Here is a 23,956-nt window from a genome sequence, read left to right on the forward strand (position 1 = left end):
CAAAATAGTGGAATATGAGACTTTGTAAGGAAAAAAAATAAAAATAAAAAAATCATAATTTTCCGCTAACTTGTGACAAAATATTAAAAATTCTAGGAACTCACTATGCCCATCAGCGAATACCTTAGGGTGTCTACTTTCCGAAATGGGGTCATTTGTGGGGGTTTTCTACTGTTTGGGCATTGTAGAACCTCAGGAAACATGACAGGTGCTCAGAAAGTCAGAGCTGCTTCAAAAAGTGGAAATTCACATTTTTGTACCATAGTTTGTAAATGCCCAAACATTTTTTTTTTATCAAAGACATGTAGAACAATAAATTTTGCTAAAAATTTATATATGGATGTCGTTTTTTTTTGCAAAATTTTACAGCTGAAAGTGAAAAATGTCATTTTTTTGCAAAAAAATTGTTACATTTTGATTAATAACAAAAAAAGTAAAAATGTCAGCAGCAATAAAATACCACCAAATGAAAGCTCTATTAGTGAGAAGAAAAGAAGGTAAAATTCATTTGGGTGGTAAGTTGCATGACCGAGCGATAAACGGTGAAAGTAGTGTAGTGCAGAAGTGTAAAAAGTGGCCTGGTCATTAAGGGTGTTTTAGCTAGCGGGGTTGAAGTGGTTAAAGGGAACCTGTCACAAGGATTTGGGGTATAGAGCTGAGGAGATGGGTTGCTAGATGTCCACTAGCACATCCGCAATCCCCAATCCCCATAGCTCTGTGTGCTTTTATCGTGTATAAAAACCGATTAAATACATATGCAAATTAACCCGAGTTGAGTCAGAGCTTGAAAATATGACTCTTCTCTGGTCACACAAGAAAGATATGACTCTTTTATGTTAATCTGCATATGTATCAAAGCGTTTTTTTACACAATAAAAGCACACAGATCTATGGGGACTGGGAATTGCGGATGTGCTAGTAGCCATCTAGCAACCCATGTCCTCAGCTTTATACACAAAATCCCGGTGACAGGTTCCCTTTAAGGCTACTTTGGGCGGATCAGTCATGGATCTGCAAAAATAGATCCGTTACAATAATACAACCGCATGCATCCGCCATGAACGGATCCGTTTGTATTATCTGTAACATAGCCAAGACGGATCCGTCATGAACTCCATTGAAAGTCAATGGGAGAGGGGGGCGGAGACGGCGCTGAGAGTGGATGGCTGTGTGAAGCGTCGCTCCGCTACTTAGACATCCTTCAAAGCCCTTTATCATTTGCCAATCAGACCAAAAATGGTCAAAATCTGTGGACAGAAGAACGCAGAACAGTCTGGTACTACCAGAGCGCCGACTCAGCCCGGAGATATGGACAAATTTATTAAGAAAGCGGCTGCCTCATATGTGGCGAAGGAAACTAAAATGGCGCCCGGAACACCGAAAGCTGCGGGAGGCAAACAACAGGCCCCGCCAGGCGCCGAAGGAGGCAGAGAATCTTCTCCCAGCCCTGACGCTCTTCCAATCTCCAGGAGCTTTCTCAAGGACTCTCTGGCTGAAGCTCTCGAACCTCTTAGCTCTGAGCTTGCGGCTATTAGAAGTGACATTCGTCACATTGGATCCAGAGTGGAAACCCTGGAAGAAAACCAGCAGAAGATGGTTGCGCATCAGAACGTGGTGTCTGCGAACCTGGCTGAATGTCATTCTCACATTAACTCGCTCTACACGGCGCTGGAGGATCAGGAAAACAGAGGTCGAAGGAATAACCTCAGATTTAGAGGCATCCCTGAATGTGTGGGCTCGAGCGATATCTCAGAAGCAGTAATGCAGATCTGCTTCCAGTTATTAGTCCCCGATACTGCGCATGAGGTTATAATTGAGAGAGCTCATAGGGCTCTAAGACCCAAGCCGCCTCCGAATGAACCTCCACGAGATATAATATGCAGGTTCCTACATTTTCCAGCCAAAGAAGCGATTCTCTCTAGTGCTAGAAATAGTCCTGAGATACTGTGGGAAGGCAATGAAATCTCGATTTACCAGGATCTAGCTCAAACAACACTTCGCAAACGCAGAGCGCTTAAGCCACTCACAGACTGGTTGCGATCACAAAAGATATTATATCGATGGTCCTTCCCTTTCGGTCTTTCGTTTTCGCATGATGGCCGACGCATGTTTGTCTCCTCACCTAAAGACCTGGAGAAGATTTATGAGCAGCTTCAAATTCGGCCGCTACCTATCGAAAACTGGGAAGTGCTCCAGAACTCTATTTCTCTGCCGGACTTACCTCCTCTCATTCCTTGGGAACCGCCACGCACCCCAAAACCGCAAAGAGGCAGAAGAATGTCTGCTTCCACTCCGAGGAGACTTCCTATGAACGTCGACTGAATCCAGTCTTCTCCTGATAAGAATATACTCACAGGACTGCAGTAGCGGTATTCGCAAGTATACATCATAATACGATGAGGTTGTTAACTGCTGGCGTCTATCGTCGTTGTAGATAGCTGCAATGTTTATTCCCTGCGGATTCAGTTAAGTTAGGTTACCTTAAATTCGCATGCATCAATGGTTAGAGATGAGTTGGTCGCTGCGAATCGGGTCTTGAGACATTAGAAAAACGGTGTTCACCTTTCCCTGACTTTCTTGGTTTGACTTGCTGAGAATAATATTCATAATGAGTACTTTATCCCAGTGACTGTTTCATTATGCGATCATTTGCATTTAAATCTTAGGTCACGTTTTCTATTCTTTTCGGCTGACCACATTGATAATACCTTGTAAACTGGGACCACTTTCCCTGTTTTGTAGTATGGGATTTGCTAAATCTTCAATGCTTCTTGATTTCTTTCCAGCTAACTGCTCGGATGTTTTTCCATACCCTTAATTCAATTCGCATGACGTAAGAGTATGGAAATTGTAGCATACGCTAATATCTGCGAATATTGTCATCCGAATATATTAGATTGGGAGGGTAAATGTTCGCATGAAGGGCCCTCCGTTGGTTAGGCCTAAGTCGCAAGTCCTGTCTCACGTGAACTACGCTTTTGGCTTTCATCTTGCGATTACATATTGTTACTGTATCTCCATATGTGAACCATGGTCTGGTTCTATTTGCTTTTGGGAAGGATGTAGCGAGATGAATACTTCTCTCTCCCCCCTAGATGATAAGTGTTTTGATCTGTTTTAATATGTTCAATGCACTTTACTGTGTTTTCTCCACAGTTGTTCGCCATTTTTGTTCCTTTTCTTTTTCTTTTGTTATTTCTGTTTTTCAATCAGGTACCTTTCCTTGTATACAGGACATACACCTTTCTTCAAGATTCGTGGGCCATACTGAAGCTAAGTTCCTGGAGGTTAAATGCTCCTCGTGTCTAACAATACCAGGTTTCATATTAACCACATTAAGCATAATTGTAGTACACCCCCTCACTTTGGAGTATGGATGATCTCCGTATTGCATCCTTCAATGTGAAAAGATTTAACTCCCCCTCCAAACGAAGTCAAATCTTCTAATATTTGAAAAATGAAAAATGCTCAGTCCCATTTCTTCAGGAGACTCACTTTAAATTCGACAAATACCCAAACCTTAAAAATTCATTATTTTCAGATTGGTATCACTGTGGCTCGGGATCCTCGTCCTCCAGAGGTGTTAGCATAGGCTTTAGGAAAAATACCCCATTTACTTATATGTACCATACACAAGATCAGGAAGGTAGATACCTGCTACTCAAGGGATCCGTGGCTAATCAGATCTACACTTTCATCAATATATATGCCCCCAATGCTGGCCAGGCTGCATGGCTTATAGAGGTGCTATCCTTATTAGAACCTTTTAGGGAAGGAGTGGTAATTTTTGGGGGAGACCTCAATCTAACACTTGAACCCCACATTGATTCTACTTCTAAAAAACCTCCGCTAGCCACTAAAGTGCTTAGACGGCTCAAGAAAACCTTACACAGTTGGTCTATATGCGACGCTTGGAGGCTTTTTAACCCCAATGAAAGGGATTATTCCTTTTTTTCCCATGTACATGGATCTTATCATAGATTACAGTCATGTGAAAAAATTAGGACACCCTTTGAAAGCATGTGGTTTTTTGTAACATTTTTAATAAAAGGTTATTTCATCTCCGTTTCAACAATACAGAGAGATTAAAGTAATCCAACTAAACAAAGAAAACTGAAGAAAAGTCTTTTCAAGATCTTCTGTAAATGTCATTCTACAAAAATGCCTATTCTAACTGAGGAAAAAGATAGGACACCCTTGCCCCTAATAGCGAGTGTTACCTCCTTTGGCTGAAATAACTGCAGTGAGACGGTTCTTGTAGCCATCTACCAGTCTTCGACATCGGTCTGAGGAAATTTTACCCCACTCCTCAATGCAGAACTTTTTCAGCTGTGAGATGTTTGAGGGGTTTCTTGCACGTACAGCCCTTTTCAAGTCACCCCACAGCATCTCAATGGGATTCAAATCTGGACTTTGACTTGGCCATTCCAGGACTCTCCATTTCTTCTTTTTCAGCCAATCTTTGGTTGATTTACTAGTATGTTTTGGGTCATTGTCATGTTGCATGGTCCAGTTCCGCTTCAGCTTTAATTTTCTAACTGATGGTCTCACATGTTCTTCAAGCACCTTCTGATACACAGTAGAATTCATCGTGGATTCTATGATGGTGAGCTGACCAGGTCCTGCTGCAGCAAAGCAGCCCCAAACCATGACACTTCCACCTCCATGCTTCACAGTTGGTATGAGGTTCTTTTCTTGGAATGCTGTGTTTGGTTTACGCCAAACATGTCCTCTGCTGTTGTGTCCAAATAATTCAATTTTGGACTCATCTGTCCAAAGAACATTATTCCAGAAGTCCTGGTCTTTGTCAACTTTATCTCTGGCAAATGTCAGTCCTCGATGTTTCTCTTGGAAAGCAAAGGTTTCCTCCTTGCACACCTCCCATGCAAGTTAAACTTGTACAGTCTCTTTCTGATTGTAGAGGCATGTACTTCTACATCAACAGTAGCCAGAGCCTGCTGTAGTTCTCGAGATGACACTTTAGGGTTTTTGGAGACCTCTTTTAGCATCTTGCGGTCTGCTCTTGGGGTGAACTTGCTGGGGCGACCAGTCCTGGGCATGTTGGCAGTTGTTTTGAAAGCCCTCCACTTGTAGACTATCTTCCGGACAGTGGAATGGCTGATTTCAAAATCTTTTGAGATCTTTTTAAATCCCTTCCCAGACTCATAGGCTGCTACAATCTTTTTTCTGAAGTCCTCTGACAGCTCTTTTGCTCTCACCATGGTGCTCACTCTCACTTCAACAGTCAGGAGCACACCAAACTAAATGTCTGAGGTTTAAATAGGGCAAGCCTCATTCAACATGCAGAGTAACGATCTACTAATTATGTGCACCTGGTGTGATATACCTGTGTGAGATCTGAGCCAATTTAAGAGGGAATACATGTGAGGGTGTCCTATCTTTTTCCTCAGTTAGAATAGGCATTTTTGTAGAATGACATTTACAGAAGATCTTGAAAAGACTTTTCTTCAGTTTTCTTTGTTTAGTTGGATTACTTTAATCTCTCTGTATTGTTGAAACGGAGATGAAATAACCTTTTATTAAAAATGTTACAAAAAACCACATGCTTTCAAAGGGTGTCCTAATTTTTTCACATGACTGTAGATTATTTGTTCATATCGAATGAACACCTTCAGTATTGCAGCCAGGCCAGCATTGGCACGATGCACTTGTCAGATCATGCCCCTGTCTTTTTGACACTGTCCGCCCCCAACAAGGTCCCGCGCCCGTTTAGATGGAGATTCAATGAGCAATTAATAGCCCCTGGTGACCCGTTATCCCAGACTCAGACAGCGCTAAAGGAATATTTTTCTCTCAACAATAATTCAGTGAGCTCTTGCCAGGTTCTATGGGATGCCCATAAGGCATTTATAAGAGGTCATTTCATCTCTATGGAAGCAAGAGTCAAAAGAGAAAGAAAAGCCCAGGTAGATGCCTTACTTCATAGAATCCAGGAACTGGAAACCCTCCATAAACAATCTCTACTAGAGTCTCACCTTACCGAATTAACAGCTGCGAGAGAAGCCTTGAAAAAGATCCTAAATGCTATCTCAGCCAAATATTATCTACAAGCATGTTTTAAATATTATGCCCATGGTGATAGAGCATCTAAGTTCATGATGCAGCGGATCAAACAGAGAAAGGCTCACAATTTTATTCACCAGATTAAGACCACTACTGGTAAGCTAGCTTACACTACAGCCGAAATAGCTGCTCAATTTAAGGAATTCTACCACTCTCTATATAACCTAAAACACCAGGACGATATGATACAGTATCCTTTTCCACCTAATGATTTAATATCATCCTTTTTACGATCTTTATCGTTACCCTCTTTAGCCAAGGAGCTGGCCCAATGGCTATATGCCCCTTTCACCCTCCAAGAAATAAAAGAAACTATCATGCAGCTTCCAGGAGGAAAGTGTCCCGGCCCTGACGGATTCCCAGCTTCATACTATAAATCGTTTTCTGACATTTTAAGCCCCTTTCTACTGGATGTATGTAATAGTGCTCTATTTGGCGCTAACATGACTACAGACATGACGAAAGCTCACATCTCTTTAATTCATAAAGACGGAAAAGATAGCTCGGATTGTGCCAGTTATCGCCCCATCTCTTTGCTAAACTTAGACCTTAAAATACTAGCTAAGTTATTGGCTTCTCGTCTGTCCTCCCTCCTTCCCTCCCTAATCCAAAAAGATCAAGTAGGTTTTGTAAAGGGTAGGGAGGGGAAGGATAACACGGCTAGAGTCCTAAACTGCATTTTTCAGGCTAAAAGATTTAAACGTCCGCTGATCCTTCTCAGAACTGATGCTGAGAAGGCATTTGATAGGGTAGATTGGGATTTTATGTGTAAAGTCTTATCAACATTTGGGATTCCAGATAATTTCCTGAATGCAATCTTCTCCCTATACGCAAATGCATCAGCCTCGGTAATTGTAAACGACTCACTATCCTCCCCCTTTAACATACATAACGGGACTAGGCAGGGTTGCCCCCTCTCCCCTCTTTTATTTGTACTAGTGATGGAGTCATTGCTACAGGCCATCAGGAATGAGGAGGGAATCCAAGGGATCAAAGCTGGACGTCATGTCCACAAAGTCGCAGCATTTGCTGACGACCTGCTTATTATGTTTACGAACCCAACCATAGCTTTCCCACATATTGAACGTATACTTGGACTCTTTGGTAGGCTCTCTAATTTTAAAATTAATGCCACAAAATCACATGTCCTTAATGTTGGCTTTTCTTCATCCCTGGTTAGTAAGCTCAGGTCGAACTCTCCATTTAATTGGGATCAGCCACACATCACTTATTTGGGAGTTAAAATAGGTCCTGTTCCGGACACACTATTCCGCCTAAATTACACTCCTCTTCTAAATTCAATACAAGATCAGCTATCCGCCCTTAACTTAAAAAATATAGTGACTTCTATTATTATTCCCAGAATGACTTATCTCCAACAGGTCCTTCCAATCCCAGTGCCCAAATCATTCTATGTCTCATTCCAGCGGATGATTAGGACATTTATTTGGGCTGGCAAGAAAGCTCGGATTGCTTTCTCGACCTTGAAGAAGCCCAAACCCTCTGGTGGGATAGCTTTACCTGATCCTGAACTATACAACATTGCAGTCCTCCTTGCTAGATTTGTAGGATGGATAAAAGGCAGCTTGAAGGAACCTTGGGTCGATCTCGAACAAACACACCATGGCACCCCTTTTAGGGGACTTCTGATAAACAAGGAAATATCCCAACAAAGGGCCACAAATGACAACCCCATAGTCAAATCCACATTGAGGGCCTGGGATTGGCTCCAAACTTCTATTCATGCGATCCCTTTACCGTCCCCTTTGGTTCAACTGAGAGATATAGTGGGATTAGCACCTAAAGCTCTGTTGGATAGCCTCCGAAAATCTATTAGAGACTCGGAACAGACGGTGATTTCACTACTAGACGATAATGGTGAACCAATGAGCTTAGCTTCCGTCACTAAACTTTTTCCAGATTGCAAATTCCCCACTCCTTTCTTTTCCTTCCTGCAGTCCTTTATTAACAAGTTCATTAAGATAAGCTCCTTACAACGCCCACTCACATGGTTTGAAAACCTTTTAAATAAGCCTAACCCACAACCTAAACTGATCTCCCTGATATACAAAAATCTAATTTCACCTAAGCCTTTAGTAAAGCCGGCATTCATTGGCATGTGGGAAAAAGACCTTGACTCCTCGTTCACACATAATGATTTCCAGATTACTTATTAGACCTCATAAGGCTTCGAGATGCGTGCGCATCCAGGAGAATGCCTATAAAGTTTTAACTAGGTGGTATAAAACCCCGGAAATTACCTGTAGATTCAACCCTACACTCTCAGACAGGTGCTGGAGGTGTGGAATAGAAAAGGGTTCCTTCTTCCACATATGGTGGTCCTGTTCCAAAATCAAAGCATGGTGGGGAGCTATATTTGAACAATGCAACAATATATGCAATTTATCAATCCCCGTTTCCCCTGACTTAGCCCTTCTAGGGACACATATCTCTAATAACAAGACTCCCATTCCTCATCTGTTTAGCCATCTGTTGGATGCGGCCCGTCTCCTGATTCCGTGCTATTGGCTTTCAACGGAAACACCGCCCATTTCTAGGTGGTATGCCAAGATTGATCAAATTTATAGATTTGAGGAACTGGCATCTTGGGAAAATAGAAATGTAATTGCTTATAAGAAATGCTGGTCGCAATGGTCGTCATTTCGGAAATATGATTAATTGTTTCCCATGTATGTGGATTCTGCCTATCTGATACTCATTGCTGAATGCCTTTATGCAATTGTCCAGATCAGTAACTTACTGGAATAGATATACAAGCTTTATAATGTTAACCCGAGAAGAATCCCAAATCTCTGTAACACAGATTTCTGTAACACAAATTTCTGTAACACTAATTTGTACCTGATTGTACTTGATTTTTGTTTGTACTTGTTTTACTTTTGAAAAAAAAAAAGGTCTGTAACCTTTGGAATTTCTTTCAATAAAGAAAAAAAAAAAAAAAAAAAAAAAGAAAAAGAAAGTCAATGGGAGACAGATCCGTTTTCTATTGTGCCAGGTTGTGTCAGAGAAAACTGATCCATCCCCATTGACTTACATTGTGAGCCAGGAAGCACCCTTTCTTGGCTCAGTTTTGTCAATCGGACAGCAAAACGCTGCAGGCAGTGTTTTGGTGTCCGCCTCCAGAACGGAATGGAGACTGATCGGAGGCAAACTGATGCATTCTGAGCGGATCCTTTTCCATTCAGAATGCATTAGGACAAAACTGATCCGTTTTGGACCGCTTGTGAGAGCCCTTAACGGATCTCACAAACAGAAAGCCAAAACGCGAGTGTGAAAGTAGCCTAAGTTGGTATTTATGGAATTTCCATAACCAGTAGAACCTTCCTATAACTTTAAGAAGTATAGTGTCTCAAATGGCACAAGCTGGGCACAGCATATCAGGCACTGAAATAATATATCTGTGGAAAAAACTGCAATTTTCACTTTCACTGCACATTACTTTCTCCCAAATACCAGTGTCATCAAAATGCTCACTCCACTCCTTAATACTTTGAGGGGCGGCGTTTTTAAAATGTCATCACCTCTTACGGGTTCCATTTATTACTTCACCCCAGAACCTTAGGCAAAAGAATAGAGCCACATATGTAGGGAGTTTCCAAAACCAGGAAACCCATTATAATAAGAGGGCTTGCTTTTCACACTGGTACATGTTGGCCACATACCATATTTTTCGCTTTATAAGACGCACCCCGGGTTTAAGAGGATGAAAATAAGGAAAAAATATTTTTCATAAGCCCTCATATCAGACCCCCATAAATATCAGGACATCAGATCAGGCCCCCATAAATATCAGGACATCAGATCAGGCCCCCATAAATATCATGACATCAGATCAGGCCCCCACATCAGGACATCACATCTGACCCCCTTATCAGGACATCACATCAGCCCTCCATGTCAGAACGGCATCAGACCTCAGATCAGCCATCAATGTTAGACCGCATCAGACCTCAGATCAGATTAAAGTAAAAAATCTCCTCTTACTTGTCCTGCGCCGCGGCTCCTCTCCACTTCTGGCAGAAGTCGCGCTGCCCTGTCTTCCCGGCCTGCGTTGCTCTGTCACCTGACTGCGTGCAGCGTCAGGTCATACTGCCTGCACTACATCCTGACGCTGTACGCGGTCAGGGCAGTGAAGCGCCGGCCCCAGGAAGGAAGAACGGGTGAAGACATGGTGAGTACCACAAGCGCTTGCTGCGCTTCACTCCCTGCTCCTGGCACCTAATTCATACTAGTGAGCACTTCCATAATGGAAGCTTTCACTAGTATTCGCTTTATAAGACACAGGGACATTTTTTGTCTTCTAAAGCTAAAAATACAGTAATATTGGGCACTAAAATGGCACATCTGTGGGAAAAAATGCAATTTTCACTTTGCACCATATGCTGTGCTCTAATTTTTGCAAAACACCTGTGGTGTCACTACACCCCCTGGTAAATTCTGTGAGGGGTGTGATTTCTAAAACTGGGTCAGTTCTTGGGGGGATTCTTTATTTTTGTTGACTTCCGAGACTCTGCAGTTATCAGCCAGTGCTGTATAAGTCACCAAATTAGGCCTCAAACAGCAGTTTATGACCACGTAAAGGGTATTGTCTAACAAAATTATCTAACACAATCTAGGGTGGTTTTTCTTTCATTTTCACTTGTGAAAATGAAACATTTGAGGCTAAGATTATATATAATTAAAGCAAAATGCCCTCTAAAACCAAAATGGCACTCCTTCCCTTCTGAGCCCTGCCGCCTGCCCATAAAGCAGTTTAAAACCACATATGGGGTGTTTCCATAATCAGGAAAAATGCTTAACAAACTGTGTGGTGCTTTTTCTCCTGCACCCCTTATGAAAATAAAAATGTAAGATGATGATAAAGTAGAGATATGGTAAATGTTAATTAATAACTATTTTGTGAGGTATCACTATCTGTTTTAAAATCAGAGAAATTCAAATTCAGAATTTATAATGTTTCTATAAATGTTGGATTTAACTACCTGAGCTTCAATATAACAAACATCAATCAGAGTAGCTGCATGCCACCGATGGCGTGTGTGCAGCCTGTAGCCTCCGGCTCTATAATGGACGTTGGATTTAAACTAAAACATATTAAATTTACCAGTAATGTTAAGTACAATGTGTCACAAACAACAAGCTCAGAATCAGTTAGAGAAGTAAAAAAAAAAATATATCAAAGTTATTAAAGCTTAGAGTGACAAATCACATTTGGAAAATTAGACTGTCAGGAATGTGTCTGGAAGGGGTTAACAATGTTAAAAATTTAACTTTACTAGAGAAATATGTTTCTTTTTATTAGCAAACAGGGTGCAAAGAGTTCTTAGAAACAGGCTAAACACTGCTAAGGAGAGTCTGTCTTCAGCATTCTACTAAGCACTGAAGACGAATGTATGGAACACAGAGGGGAAGGCTTGTCAGTCAGTGTGCCTCTGAGTTCACTACCCCAGCGCCTGGCTCCCTGTGTGTGCCCTCTCTGCCTATCTGACTTATTGCCAGCACTAACTAGTAGCAGCTTTGCTCCTTTATCTCTATTGCCCGTGCTTCTAGTTTACTGAGAGCAGAGAAGCAGTGCTGCCAGCGCAGATGGGGTAGTGAAATAAGAGGCAGGCTGAGAAGATTTAGTAGAACATTGAAGACAGATTCTTCTTAGACATGCTCAGAGTGTTACTAAGGAGTCTCTGTATACCTGTTCTTTGGTATACCTTCGCATCGTAGTATGGCTTTATGCCTCTTCTATGCTGATTATGGTTCAGAATAATGGTCCATTCACACGTCCGCAATTTCCTTCCGCATTCTACGGAACGGAATTGCGGACCCATTCATTTCTATGGGGCAGCACGATGTGCAGCCCGGATCCAGAATTGCGGATCCGCACTTCGGGGTCCACAATAGAATAGAATATGTCCTATTCTTGTCCGCAAATGCAGACAAGAATAGGCATTTTCTATTAAGTGCCGGCGATGTGCGGTCCGCAAAGTGCGGAACACACATCGCCGATGTCAGTGTTTTGCGGATCCACGGATCTGTGAATGGACCCTAACACTGCGGTGTATCAGCCATTATACACTGTTTCATTACATTTACTCTGGGACCCGCACCTACACGGAGAACGGAGCGTTGGCTCGGCTATTTCAGTCGGCTCCTTAGTAATAAATGGGAGCGGGGGGTGCACATGTGTGGCACACTCCCATTCACTTGTATGGGAGCAGCGCTTGGTGGTGGCTGGACACCGGAAAATCTGGGGTCCTCCAGCCACAAATCTCCCTGCTCCATTGTCGTTGTAGGTGCAGCTCCCAAAGGTGGGACCCGCACTTATCAGACAATGGGGGCATATCCTAGTGATATGTCCCCATTGTCTGTGATGGGAATACCCCTTTAATAAATCCCCAGAGGTTGAACAGTCAAACTATTTAAACCAATGCAGTGAAAATGCGGGGCTCCAATTGTGAAAACTCCCAGTAGACCGCCTGTTAAGCAGTGGCTGTGGTAGGGCTTTGTAGGAAGTTAGCCTAAGTTCCTAAAGACTGCAATAGCTGGCTATGGTATAACTAATCAGAGAATATAACATTCAAGAACCCTTAGGGGACTAAAAAGACAATAAAAAAATGTATACAGTCAGGTCCATAAATTTTGGGACATCGACACAATTCTAACATTTTTGGCTCTATACACCACCACAATGGATTTGAAATGAAACAAACAAGATGTGCAGGAATGAACACAATTGATGGCTGGCACTCTACTGAGTATAGTGTTGTCTTCGGTGCTCAATGATAGAGGTTATCTCCAAGGTAGATACTGCAGACTGTCAGCTTTAATTTGAGGGTGTTTACATCCAAATCAGGTGAACGGTGTAGGAATATATCAGGGATCAGTACAGAGATCTCTCCCATAATCTATTTATCCCCAGGACTTTGACGAGGGGACATCCTCTGCGCCTGGAGGAAAGAAGGTTTGTACACAAACATAGAAGAGGATTCTTTACGGTAAGAGCAGTGAGACTATGGAACTCTCTGCCTGAGGAGGTGGTGATGGTGAGTACAATAAAGGAATTCAAGAGGGGCCTGGATGTATTTCTGGAGTGTAATAATATTACAGGCTATAGCTACTAGAGGGGGGTTGTTGATCCAGGGAGTTATTCTGATTGCCTGATTGGGGTCAGGAAGGATTTTTTTCCCCTAAAGTGGGGGAAATTGGCTTTTACACAGTTTTTATTTTTCCTTCCTCTGGATCAACTTCCAGGATAACTGGATGGACAGATGTCTTTTTTCAGCCTTATAAACTATGTTACTATGTATTTTAGTACCAGTAAAATATAATAAAACTATAAAAAATCTGGTATCCCGTTTATCACACTGACTCACGGAATAAAGCTCTCATGTCTTTTTTAGCAAAACAGTAAACAAAGTAGTGCTGTAAAGGTAAAACCTAAAAGCAATGGCAGAATTGTGTTTTTTTTTTTTTTTTTATTCAATTTCACCCCCCACAAAAAAAATTCTGTCTTCCAGTCAAGAAATAGTAAATGAAACGGTACCATAAAAAAATAGAACTTGTCCCACAAAAAAATAAAAAAAAAAATAAACCTTTATACAGCTATGTGAACTAAAATGTAAAAAAAGCTATGGTCATTGGAAAGTGGACAGGAAAAAAAGGCTGTGTTCTGAAAGGGTTAAAACAATACGATTAAGTACATTATTCTCAGTATTTTCTTTTTGCAAGGTAGAAGTATTATTCATAAAGACCAAGGCAGGATGTCTTATGCAGCGTGATTTATCCTTACCCCCCCACCAAACCATTTGAATATTTGTTGCTCGAGTCCAGTAGAAGTCCTAACAAGAGGTGATAAAAATGATGATCTCCAGCAAGGATCTTATATTATCAGTGAAAGTAAAATAACCAGACTTGACCTACCTTAGAAGAAGATACTCAATTTTACACAAGATACAACATGCAATTTAAATGCACAGGGGCAGATTCATCATAGAGGGCGGCACACTCCAATCGCCTTGCACCCCGCAGTCCGTGTGCTTATACTGATATCTGACTTTGTTGCAGCAGTTTTCATGAATCTGCCCCTTAGCATAGTTTAAACAAAAGGGGCAGCTTTAAGACGGTAACATCTCAGAAAGAAAATGTTTTTGTGTGTGATGGAGTTTGTAAGAACTAGAATTTGTGAAATTTTCCAAATAAAACTGGTAAATGTGCTTTGCATAGAAACTGCATTTTGCGTTGGGTGAAGCCATTCAAAACCATTGGCTGTTTACATCATTGGAAAAGTCGGGGCCACCCAAAGACAGTGAACAGGAGTCAGGCATAGTCCTAGAAAATTAACTAGGCTGACTAGTGTGGAACTACAAGTGCCACAAACTACGGTATGGCATATCTTACAAAAAGGTCTGCGTTGTAAGCCATACATACAAATTCTTCACGAGCTGAAAGCAGATGACAAACCGAAACGCGGTGAGATTTGCGCTGACTTTCGGGTCCAGTTAGAAGAGGACGAATTTGCTGACAGACTAATGTTCAGTCATAAGGTTACCTCTAACCTCAGTGGGAAGATCAATCGCCACAACGTTAGAATCTGCTGCTCAGAAAACCCAAGTGCCCTTATTGAGCACATTATCAAATACACTTTAGGGGATATGGTGGAGAAATGTTGTATCCAAAGCGACAAAATACTTACTGGAAATATGATGATTTATGGTTTCCATAGGCACGTAGTACCCATATTAAGGGCCAATATTATGACCTTCTCCCCATGTTTCTGCTTGAAGGGGCTGTCTCACTTCAGCTAATGGCATTTATCATGTAGACAAAGTTAACCCCTTCACTACCGAGCCAATTTTTACCTTAAATCCCAGGCCAATTTTTGCAAATCTGACATGTATCACTTTATGTGGTAATAACTTTAAAACACTTTTACTTATCCAGGCCATTCGGAGACTGTTTTCTTGTCACATATTGTACTTTATGACAGTGGTAAAATTCAGTCAAAAAATATCATTTGTATTTATAAAAAAAAATAAAAAATTTAGAAAAATTTGCAAATTTCTCTTCTTTTATAATAGATAGTAATAACTCCAAAAATAGTTGCAACTTTACATTCCCCATATATCTAATTCATGTTTGGATAATTTTGTGAATGCCATTTTATTTTTTGGGGACGTTAAAAGGCTTAGAAGTTTAGTAGCAAATCTTGAAATTTTTCAAAACCCACTTTTTAAGGACCAGTTCAGGTGTGAAGTCACTTTGTGAGGCTTACATAATAGAAACCACCCAAAAATAACTCCATTTTAGAAACTACACCCATCAAGGTATTCAAAACTGATTTTACAAATTATATTTATTGCCCTGAATCAGAAACACCTCATATGTGGTCGTAAATTGCTGTATGGGCACACGGCAGGGTGCAGAAGAAAAGGAACGCCATATGGTTTTTGGAAAGCAGATTTCACTGGGATCATTTTAAACTGCCATGTCACATTTGAAGACCCCCTGATGCACCCCAAGAGTAGAAACTCCCAAAAAAAAAAAACATTTTGGAATATATGGCATAAGGGGGCAGTTTTGTCGGTACTATTTTAGGGTACATATGATTTTTGGTTGCTCTATATTACACTTTTTGTGAGGGAAGGTAACAAAAAATTGCTGTTTTGGCACAGTTTTTATTTTTTGTTATTTACAGTGTTCTTCTGACAGGTGATAGATATCATGTGCTACTTCTATAGAGCAGGTTGTTACGGACGCAACAATACCAAATATGGTATTGGTTGTTTGTTTCAGTTTTACATAATAAAGCATTTAAAAAAAATAATAATTAGCGTCTCGATATTCTGAAATCCATAGTTTATTTTTATTTTTTGGGCGACTGTTTTAGGTAGGGTCTCCTTTTTTGCGGGGTGAGATGACGGTTTGATTGGTACTATTTTGGGGTGCTTATGACTTTTTGATCGCTTGCTATTACACTTTTTGTGATGTAAGGTGACAAAAAATGGCTTTTTTGACACCGTTTTTATTTAAAAAAATTTATAGAGCAGGTCGTCACGGACATGGCAATACCCAATATGTATACTTTGTATTTATGTAAGTTTTACACAAGGATATAAAGGAGAGCCATAGTTGTTTCAGTTTTTGGGCGATTGTCTTAGGTAGGGTGTATTTTTTTTTTGCAGGATGAGATGATGGTTTGATTGGCACTATTTTGGTGTGCATATGACTTTTTGATGGCTTGCTATTACACTTTTTGTGATGTAAGGTGATTTTTTAACACTGTTTTTATTTTAAAAAATTTACGGTGTTCACCCGAGGGGTTAGGTCATGTGGTATTTTTATAGAGCAGGTTGTTTTACGGACGCGGCAATACCTAATATGTCTACTGAACTGACAACCGTGTGATCAGAGGTTCCTCAAGATATAAGAAGGTCACTGGTATATAGAGTAATGCGGATTACAGTGGCTGTCCTACAGATTTGTACCATACACACAATACGACAGCTGCACGTGGCACTTACTATGGTATGACAGGAAGAACGGTCCAAGCACCATCATTTTCAGCAACCTCGTGAAGCAGTAGCACTTTGGGTAATTTCTGAAAAGTAAAAATATACATACCGTAAGTAAATGAAATATCATCAGGTAAGGTGTCAGTCAAGATAAGCCAGAAGTGGGGGAGGGCAAGCATTTATTTTACTATAACAGGCTAAGGGGGAGTCAGACAGCTTGTTTCTGCCTAATAAGCGGATCACACTTTCATGTATTTCATTATTAGTGGATGTATAAAACCAGGTGTCCCCTGCAGCAGCACACAGACCACTGTTCCCCCACAAAGGATCGGATATCTTCTCCGGACTTACTGGATTCAATAAGAAAGATTTGACCTACTATTTCCATACAGGTCTGAAAGGTGCCACCCCTCTTTTTTCAAGAGCTAATCTCCCGCCCTCGTGGGACGCCACGATCGTAGCTGGTGAGTATAGAGGGTTTTTACCAACTATCTGCGCTACGGAGTACCCCGCTCCCGGCAACATTCAACAGACGGGTAAGGTTATATATACACCTTTTAAACACATTGGCTACATTTATACCAATGTAACTACTGAATTGAGCATTGCTATAGATCGCTTTTGCTCACAGGAGGATCTGTACTGTGGCACAGCTATTCAAATGTGAAGAAACATAAGTGCTACTACAGGTAGTACCAAAACTCCCAGCAATCCCATGAACAGACTCTTTTCCATACAAGACTTTCCACAGGTGTTCGGAATATCACCCTCTGGAGCCTACATCAGATTCATCCTTGGACATTGACTGTATCCTTTTTCTGGGACTTATTTTTACTCTTACCCCTTTTTATATACTTTTTTTTTTGATATCCTTCATTTTCTCTATTCCTATATTTATTACAGCTCTCCCACCCTTTTTTAAACATCCACTTTTAATAAACATCCATTCCTATTTATATATATATATATTTTATATTTAATGATAAAAATCCACTTTTAGGTATACTGTAGTTATATTTGATTGTATTTCATACTATCCACTATTTACACTGACAAACAACCATCCAATCCTAGGTAATGAGTGCCCTCCACACTGACTAAACTTTACAATAGCCATTTCCTTTTGCGGCATTGGGACGAGTCGCACGGAGTGAGCACCACACCATTGTTTTCAGGCAGGTGTAGCCACTTTCTCCTACACAGTGTGAAACCTACCTTGGTTTTGCAGATCTGTGGCTGCTATGTGTCGAAAAAAAACTGTTTTTACATTCATGCAAATTAAATGCTCGGAGCACGGAGGGCGCGGCCTAGCCCATCGGAGCACCAAACTTTCATCTCTTTTCTCATTGCACCCCTTTCTCCTCTTTCTAATTGACAGGGTCAGGCTACTGTATCCTGCCATCTCCTGGCCGGGTAATCACAAGAATAGCTCCAGGGGGGCCTGCACCAGCAGGGGTCTTGGGCCAGGCAGCTCAGGAGACTATTCACTATTTACATACAGAACCTGGCAGACTCCACAGGTAGAGATGAGCGAATTTCATATTATGAAATTCGTTCACACTTCGTTTGTTGGTTAAAGGTGAATTGCGTTATGGATTCCTTTACCAAGGACCATAACGCAATTCTTTGACGGAATGAATAACGGAATGCCTCTAAAGGCATAGAGCTGAGTTATGGTCCGTGGGAACGTAATTCATAATACAATTCACCTTTAACCAATAAACAAAGTGTGAACGAATTTCATCATCTCTACGAATTCAAGCGGAAATTCATCTCTAGCCACAGGTAATGTGCTAAATTCTCCAGTGAGGTCTCTAAGGCTACATTCACACTGTGCTATGCAGTGTCAGATTACCTTTTTTTCTATATGGAATAATGCACGATTTTCACAGTGGGAGTCTACGACAGGAGGATGCCACTGTTTGCTATCCTCTTTTAGACCAGTACAATATTAACACCATGCAGATAGAATAGGCCAGGGATCAGCAACCTCCGGCACTCTAGTTGTTGTGAAACTACAACTCCCAGCATGCTCCATTCACTCCTTTGGGAGTTCTGAGAACAGCCAAGGAGCTGTGCATGCTGGGGGTCGTAGTTTCACCACAGGTGGAGTGCAGAAGGTTGCTGATCCCTGGAACAGGCATTACATATGATCAGCTACTGATGAGCAATCGATTCATACTCATACACATATAAATACATTGAGGGAGATTTATTAAATCTGTTATAAAGTAGAACTGGCTCAGTTGTCCATAGCGACCAATCATATTCCCCCTTTCATTGTCCAAAGGCTCTCTCAAAAATGAAAGGTGGAATCTAATTGATTACTATGGGAAACTAATTCAGTTTTGATAAATCTCCCCCATTCACTTTTAATCACACCATATATCCAACCTGATTTATCTGCCCCAAAAATATGTCTAAAAAGTGGAGGAAATTGACACAACTTGGCAAATTTATGGTTTTTACACTTTCCTCTGATATGTTTGACGAGAGGGTGGTGCTTAGTGGAAAGGGTTGAAATGTTGCGGGAAGGGTGTGGGGCCCATTTTGCACAGAAATTGCACCATAAGGGCTTATGCACATGAACGTACTTTCTTTCCGTGTCTCTTCCGTTATTTTAATTTTTTTTCAGAATTTATGGTGAACCATTCATTTCAATGGGTCCGCAAAAAAATGGAAGTTACTCCATGTGCATCCTGTTTCTGTATGTCCGTTTTGCAAAAAAAAAAAAAAAAGACCATGTCCTATTATTGTCTGCATTACGGACAAGGTTAGGACTGTTCTATTAGGGGACAGCGGTTCTGTTCTGCAAAATACGGAATGCACACTGACGTCATCGGTATTTTTTGCGGATCCAAGTGTTACAGACCACAAAATACATACGGTTGAGTGCATGAGCCCTAATGCTGCTGTAAAAATCTGTCACAAAGTAAGCAAACCAATATTTGTATGTACTGTATAAAGTCAGAGAAAAGTCTGTCCCTGCACCACATGTAGTGTATCCTCCAGCCGGTCTAAGCTTACGCCATCTACAGGATCAGTAAATCTGGGACTGGCTCTTTCACATTCAAACATTTCAGCAGCCTCTGTGCCCTTACTCAGGTGCATCAGTTATATTCACTTTGATGCAAGCAAAATTGTCTGCAAAATCTGGAACAAATCAGTGGCAAAACAGAGCAGGAGCTGAGTGAGCATGACTGTTACCGATAGCTCCAACATGGGGTGAAGCTTGGCACCGCTGAACTACTTTCATGTTGTATTTATTGTGCTTCATTTACTTTTTTTGCAGGCTGTAATGGGCCAAAGCCTTTTCTTGATTATTTTCCTGTACAAAACACATTAGCAGCGAGCGCTCCAGGCACTGGAAGTTGTGCTTCATGGTCACTTTGAACTTGGCAGACTAGAACAAGGATATATTACCAGGAACAAACACCGTCTTGCTTCTAGGAATACTTGATTTCTTCTTAATCCAACACAAATTTGATGAATTGTTACTAAAATACAATTCTATTTTACAGCAGAATCCAGAATCTTGTGTAATATAAAAATATTAATTACATAAATATACTATCTCTAATGGACTCACTGACAAAAAAAAATAATCAGATAGAAATGTCGAATTGCTGAAAAACTCTGCTTGCAATTGTGTCTTAGGCAGCAAAGGATTGCTGGTGAGGTCTGATTAGAAACTGGGTCTTGCCCCAAGTCCAGGGTGGATTTGATTTAAATCAAACTGATTTAAATCACTAGTCAGTAAGGCTTGATTTAAATTATAGTTTTCTACATAAAGACTAATTCTTGCTGGTATAACTTATAATATGCAAGTAGATGAAGATTTTTCGAATAACAACTTTTCATATTAGTTTGATTAGGTTGATTCTGTATTCATAGGTTTGTAGAAGTTAGGATTAAGGTCTTTTTCTCAACTCTGTTCATGTTATAACATTTTTGCTGTGAAGAAGAGGCATGTGATCTCTGCTGAGTCAAATTCAGTTTTGAGAACTGCAAAAGTAAACCAAGCATCTGTGATAATCCAATTGAGAATCTGTGGAGGGAGCTAAAGATCAGGGTGATGGCAAGAAGACCCTTCAACCTGAAAAATTTGGAGCTCATTGCTAAAGATGAATGGGCAAAAATACCTGTGGAGACCTGCAAAAAGCTGGTCTGCAATTATAGGAAGCGTTTGATTGCTGTAATAGCCAATAAAGGCTTTTCTATTGATTATTGAGAAGGGTAGGAATAATTTTGGACTGGACACTTTTTGCTCAAAAGTAAATAAAAGCTGAGAAATGTTTTTATCCCACAATAATGCCTCTTGTACATAGTCATATTATCTTTTGGGAGACACCTATGTCATTTCCCGTCAAAAAATTACTTGCTGGTTGAATAAAAGTACGGTAACCTTAAGTAAAAATTTGCCAGGGGTATGAATAATTATGGGCAGCACTGTATATATAGCGCGGGTGCAAGATCCTCCCAGCCGCAGGCTCAACGGCTAATGAATAGATATATATTCAAAAGATGAGGCAGCACTCTTCAGAGGGGTCAATAAAGGGCCCATCGATTTTCACTTTACCTTTGGAGTGCTGCCTCATCTTTTGAATATATATATATACACACACACAAGACACAAGAAAGTGGTTTGCTGCGTTTTTGTATCCTTTTTTATTCTAACGTATACGTCAAGCGGAGGCATAAAAGTGATTTGACTTATACACATAAGATATGGCCCTTTTAACCCCACCTCATGCAAAATACTCCAATAATGAGTGAGAGGAGGGCTGTGGAGTTGGTAAGGCTAGTTTCACACTATTGCTTAATATCTGGCAGGCTGCTGAATATTAAAGGGGTTCTGAAGTTTTTTTAAACTGATGATCTATCATCTGGCTAGATCATCAGCATCTGATAGGCGGGGTCCAACACCTGGGACCCCTACGGATCAGCTGTTTAGGAAGGCAGCGGCTAGTATCACTGGCCTGGGGGCGGTTAAGTTCCATTCAAGTAAACAGAGCTTAGCCCCGCACAGGCCATTGATACTAGTCGTAACGTCACTGGGCCTGCGGTAAACAGCTAGAAGGCCACGGCGCTACTGCCAGCGCCGCTGCCTTTTCAAACAGCTGATTGACAGGGGTCTCGGGTGTCGGACCCCCGCCTATCAGATGCTGATGATCTATTCAGAGGATAGATCATCAGTTTAAAAAAAACGGCAGAACCCCTTTAACCACCTCCCGACCGCTGTACGCACGGATGCGTCCGGGAGGTGGTTGTTTAGTTCCTCCTGGACGCATCGGCGCGTCCTCTCGCGAGACGCGAGATTACGTCACAGCCGGCCCGCGCATGCGCATCGCGGGCCGGCATTTCGCAGAAGACTATTTCGTCAGCAGCCTGCCGGCCACGATCATTGGCTGGCAGGCTGCTGATTTTTAAAAAATCCAATCAGCAGCCATATAACCCCACATATTAGTAAATATGATGGGGTTATATGGCTGCTGTGCTCCTCTGCTCCTTCTTTTGGTCGGTTGGTTCCAGCAGAGGAGCAGAGGAGCACATCTTTACTGTGAGTACCCACCACACCACATTTAGCCCCCAGATCACCCCAATTAACCCTTTGATCACCCCTTTTATCCCCCCCTGTCAATCACTAGTGAAAGGAAAAAAGTGATCAGTGCAAACTGTCACTTTTTTTTTCCACTGTTATTGACCGTTAGGTTTTAGGTATAGTTTAGGTCCCTTGGTTAGGTAGTTAGCGATCAGTTAGCGCCCAGCCCACCGCACCGCAGTCCGTTATTCGCTGATTAGCGTATCGCTAATCAGCATTTGTACTTTTATAGTATCTGAAAGTGATCAAAACTGATCACGGTCAGATCTATAATAGTACTAGTGTCACTTTAGTTCGCCCTCCACCCAAAACGCAGTGTTTGCCCGATCAGGCCTGATCGGTCGCCCACACGTGCGTTCGCCCACACCCGCCCCACCGCAGTGACAAAAAAATTATTTTTTTTTGATCACTGCACATTCACTTTACACGCACTGCGGCGATAAAAAAAATCAGTTTTGATATTTTTGATCAACCGCAGCAGCCTCCGGTACTTCGCTAGCCTCCCCTTTGTAAGACAGGCTTGCTTTTTTTTTCTTGGGTAGTCTCAGGGAATACCCCTAAATTTAGTTGCCCACATGTCAAACAGGGGGTATTCCTCTGAAGAGGCCTACAGGCTTCTGACCCAGTCGGATGAGGAGTGGGAACCCTCATCTGATGAATCCAGCGGGTCAGAATACGAACCTGTAGAAAGCAGTGGCTCTCTGACCCAAAGTTCGGACGAGGAGGCTGAGGTCCCTGATAGCACCAGGCGTACCCGGCCCCGTGTCGCTAGACCGCAGGTTGCGCAGGATCCGCTTCAAGAGCAGCAGAGTGGGGCTGGTGCTGTCGGATTACGTGGTGAGGCATACACCAGCAGCCCAGCCCTTCCTGGACCTAGTACCAGCACTGCCGTACAACCTGGTGATGTAGCGAGCACCAGAAGGGCAGTTGAAGCTGGTACGGTGGCACGTGCAGTAGTGACCCCGTCGCAGCCACCGCAAAGACGTGCCCGTAGAGCCCCTAGAATCCCAGAGGTGCTGGCAAACCCTGATTGGCAGTCCCCAACTTCAGCCGCACCCGTAGTTTTCCCTTTCACCGCCCAGTCTGGAGTTCGGGTTGAGACGGCTCAGATCGGTTCGGCCCTGGGATTTTTTGAGCTGTTCTTGACTGCGGAGCTTTTAGACTTAGTCGTGGCAGAGACAAACAGGTATGCCACACAATTTATCACCGCTAACCCGGAAAGCTTTTATGCCCAGCCTTTCCGGTGGAAACCAGTCCAAGTTTCCGAATTTAAAACTTTTCTGGGCCTCCTCCTCAACATGGGCCTGACAAAAAAACATGAATTGCGGTCATATTGGTCCACGAACCCAATTCATCACATGCCCATGTTCTCTGCTGCTATGTCCAGGACACGATTTGAGGTCATCCTGCGTTTTCTGCACTTTAGCGACAACACCGCCTCCCGTCCCAGGGGCCACCCTGCTTTTGACCGGCTCCACAAAATTCGGCCCCTCATAGACCATTTCAACCAGAAATTTGCAGATATTTATACCCCTGAGCAAAACATCTGCGTAGACGAGTCCCTGATACATTTTACCGGGCGCCTTGGCTTCAAACAATACATCCCAAGCAAGCGCGCCCGGTATGGGGTCAAATTGTATAAGCTCTGTGAAAGGGCCACAGGCTATACCCACAAATTTCGGGTCTATGAGGGAAAAGATCAGACCCTGGAGCCGGTCGGTTGCCCTGACTACCTGGGGAGCAG

The 23,956-nt window shown here is 42.0% G+C and overlaps 1 protein-coding gene across 1 annotated transcript in view; it reads right to left on the bottom strand.

Moving 5' to 3' along the window:
* B3GLCT (beta 3-glucosyltransferase) overlaps positions 1 to 23,956 on the bottom strand; it is a 519,846-nt gene that overhangs the window by 246,638 nt on the left and 249,252 nt on the right. Inside the window, exon 5 of the mRNA XM_044284963.1 lies at positions 16,620 to 16,696. Within this exon, the coding sequence (XP_044140898.1) occupies positions 16,620 to 16,696 (77 nt within the window). The remainder of the gene's footprint in view (positions 1 to 16,619; positions 16,697 to 23,956) is intronic.

Source organism: Bufo gargarizans, chromosome 3 (assembly GCF_014858855.1).
Source record: "Bufo gargarizans isolate SCDJY-AF-19 chromosome 3, ASM1485885v1, whole genome shotgun sequence".
In the NCBI taxonomy this organism is placed as follows: Eukaryota; Metazoa; Chordata; class Amphibia; order Anura; family Bufonidae; genus Bufo; species Bufo gargarizans.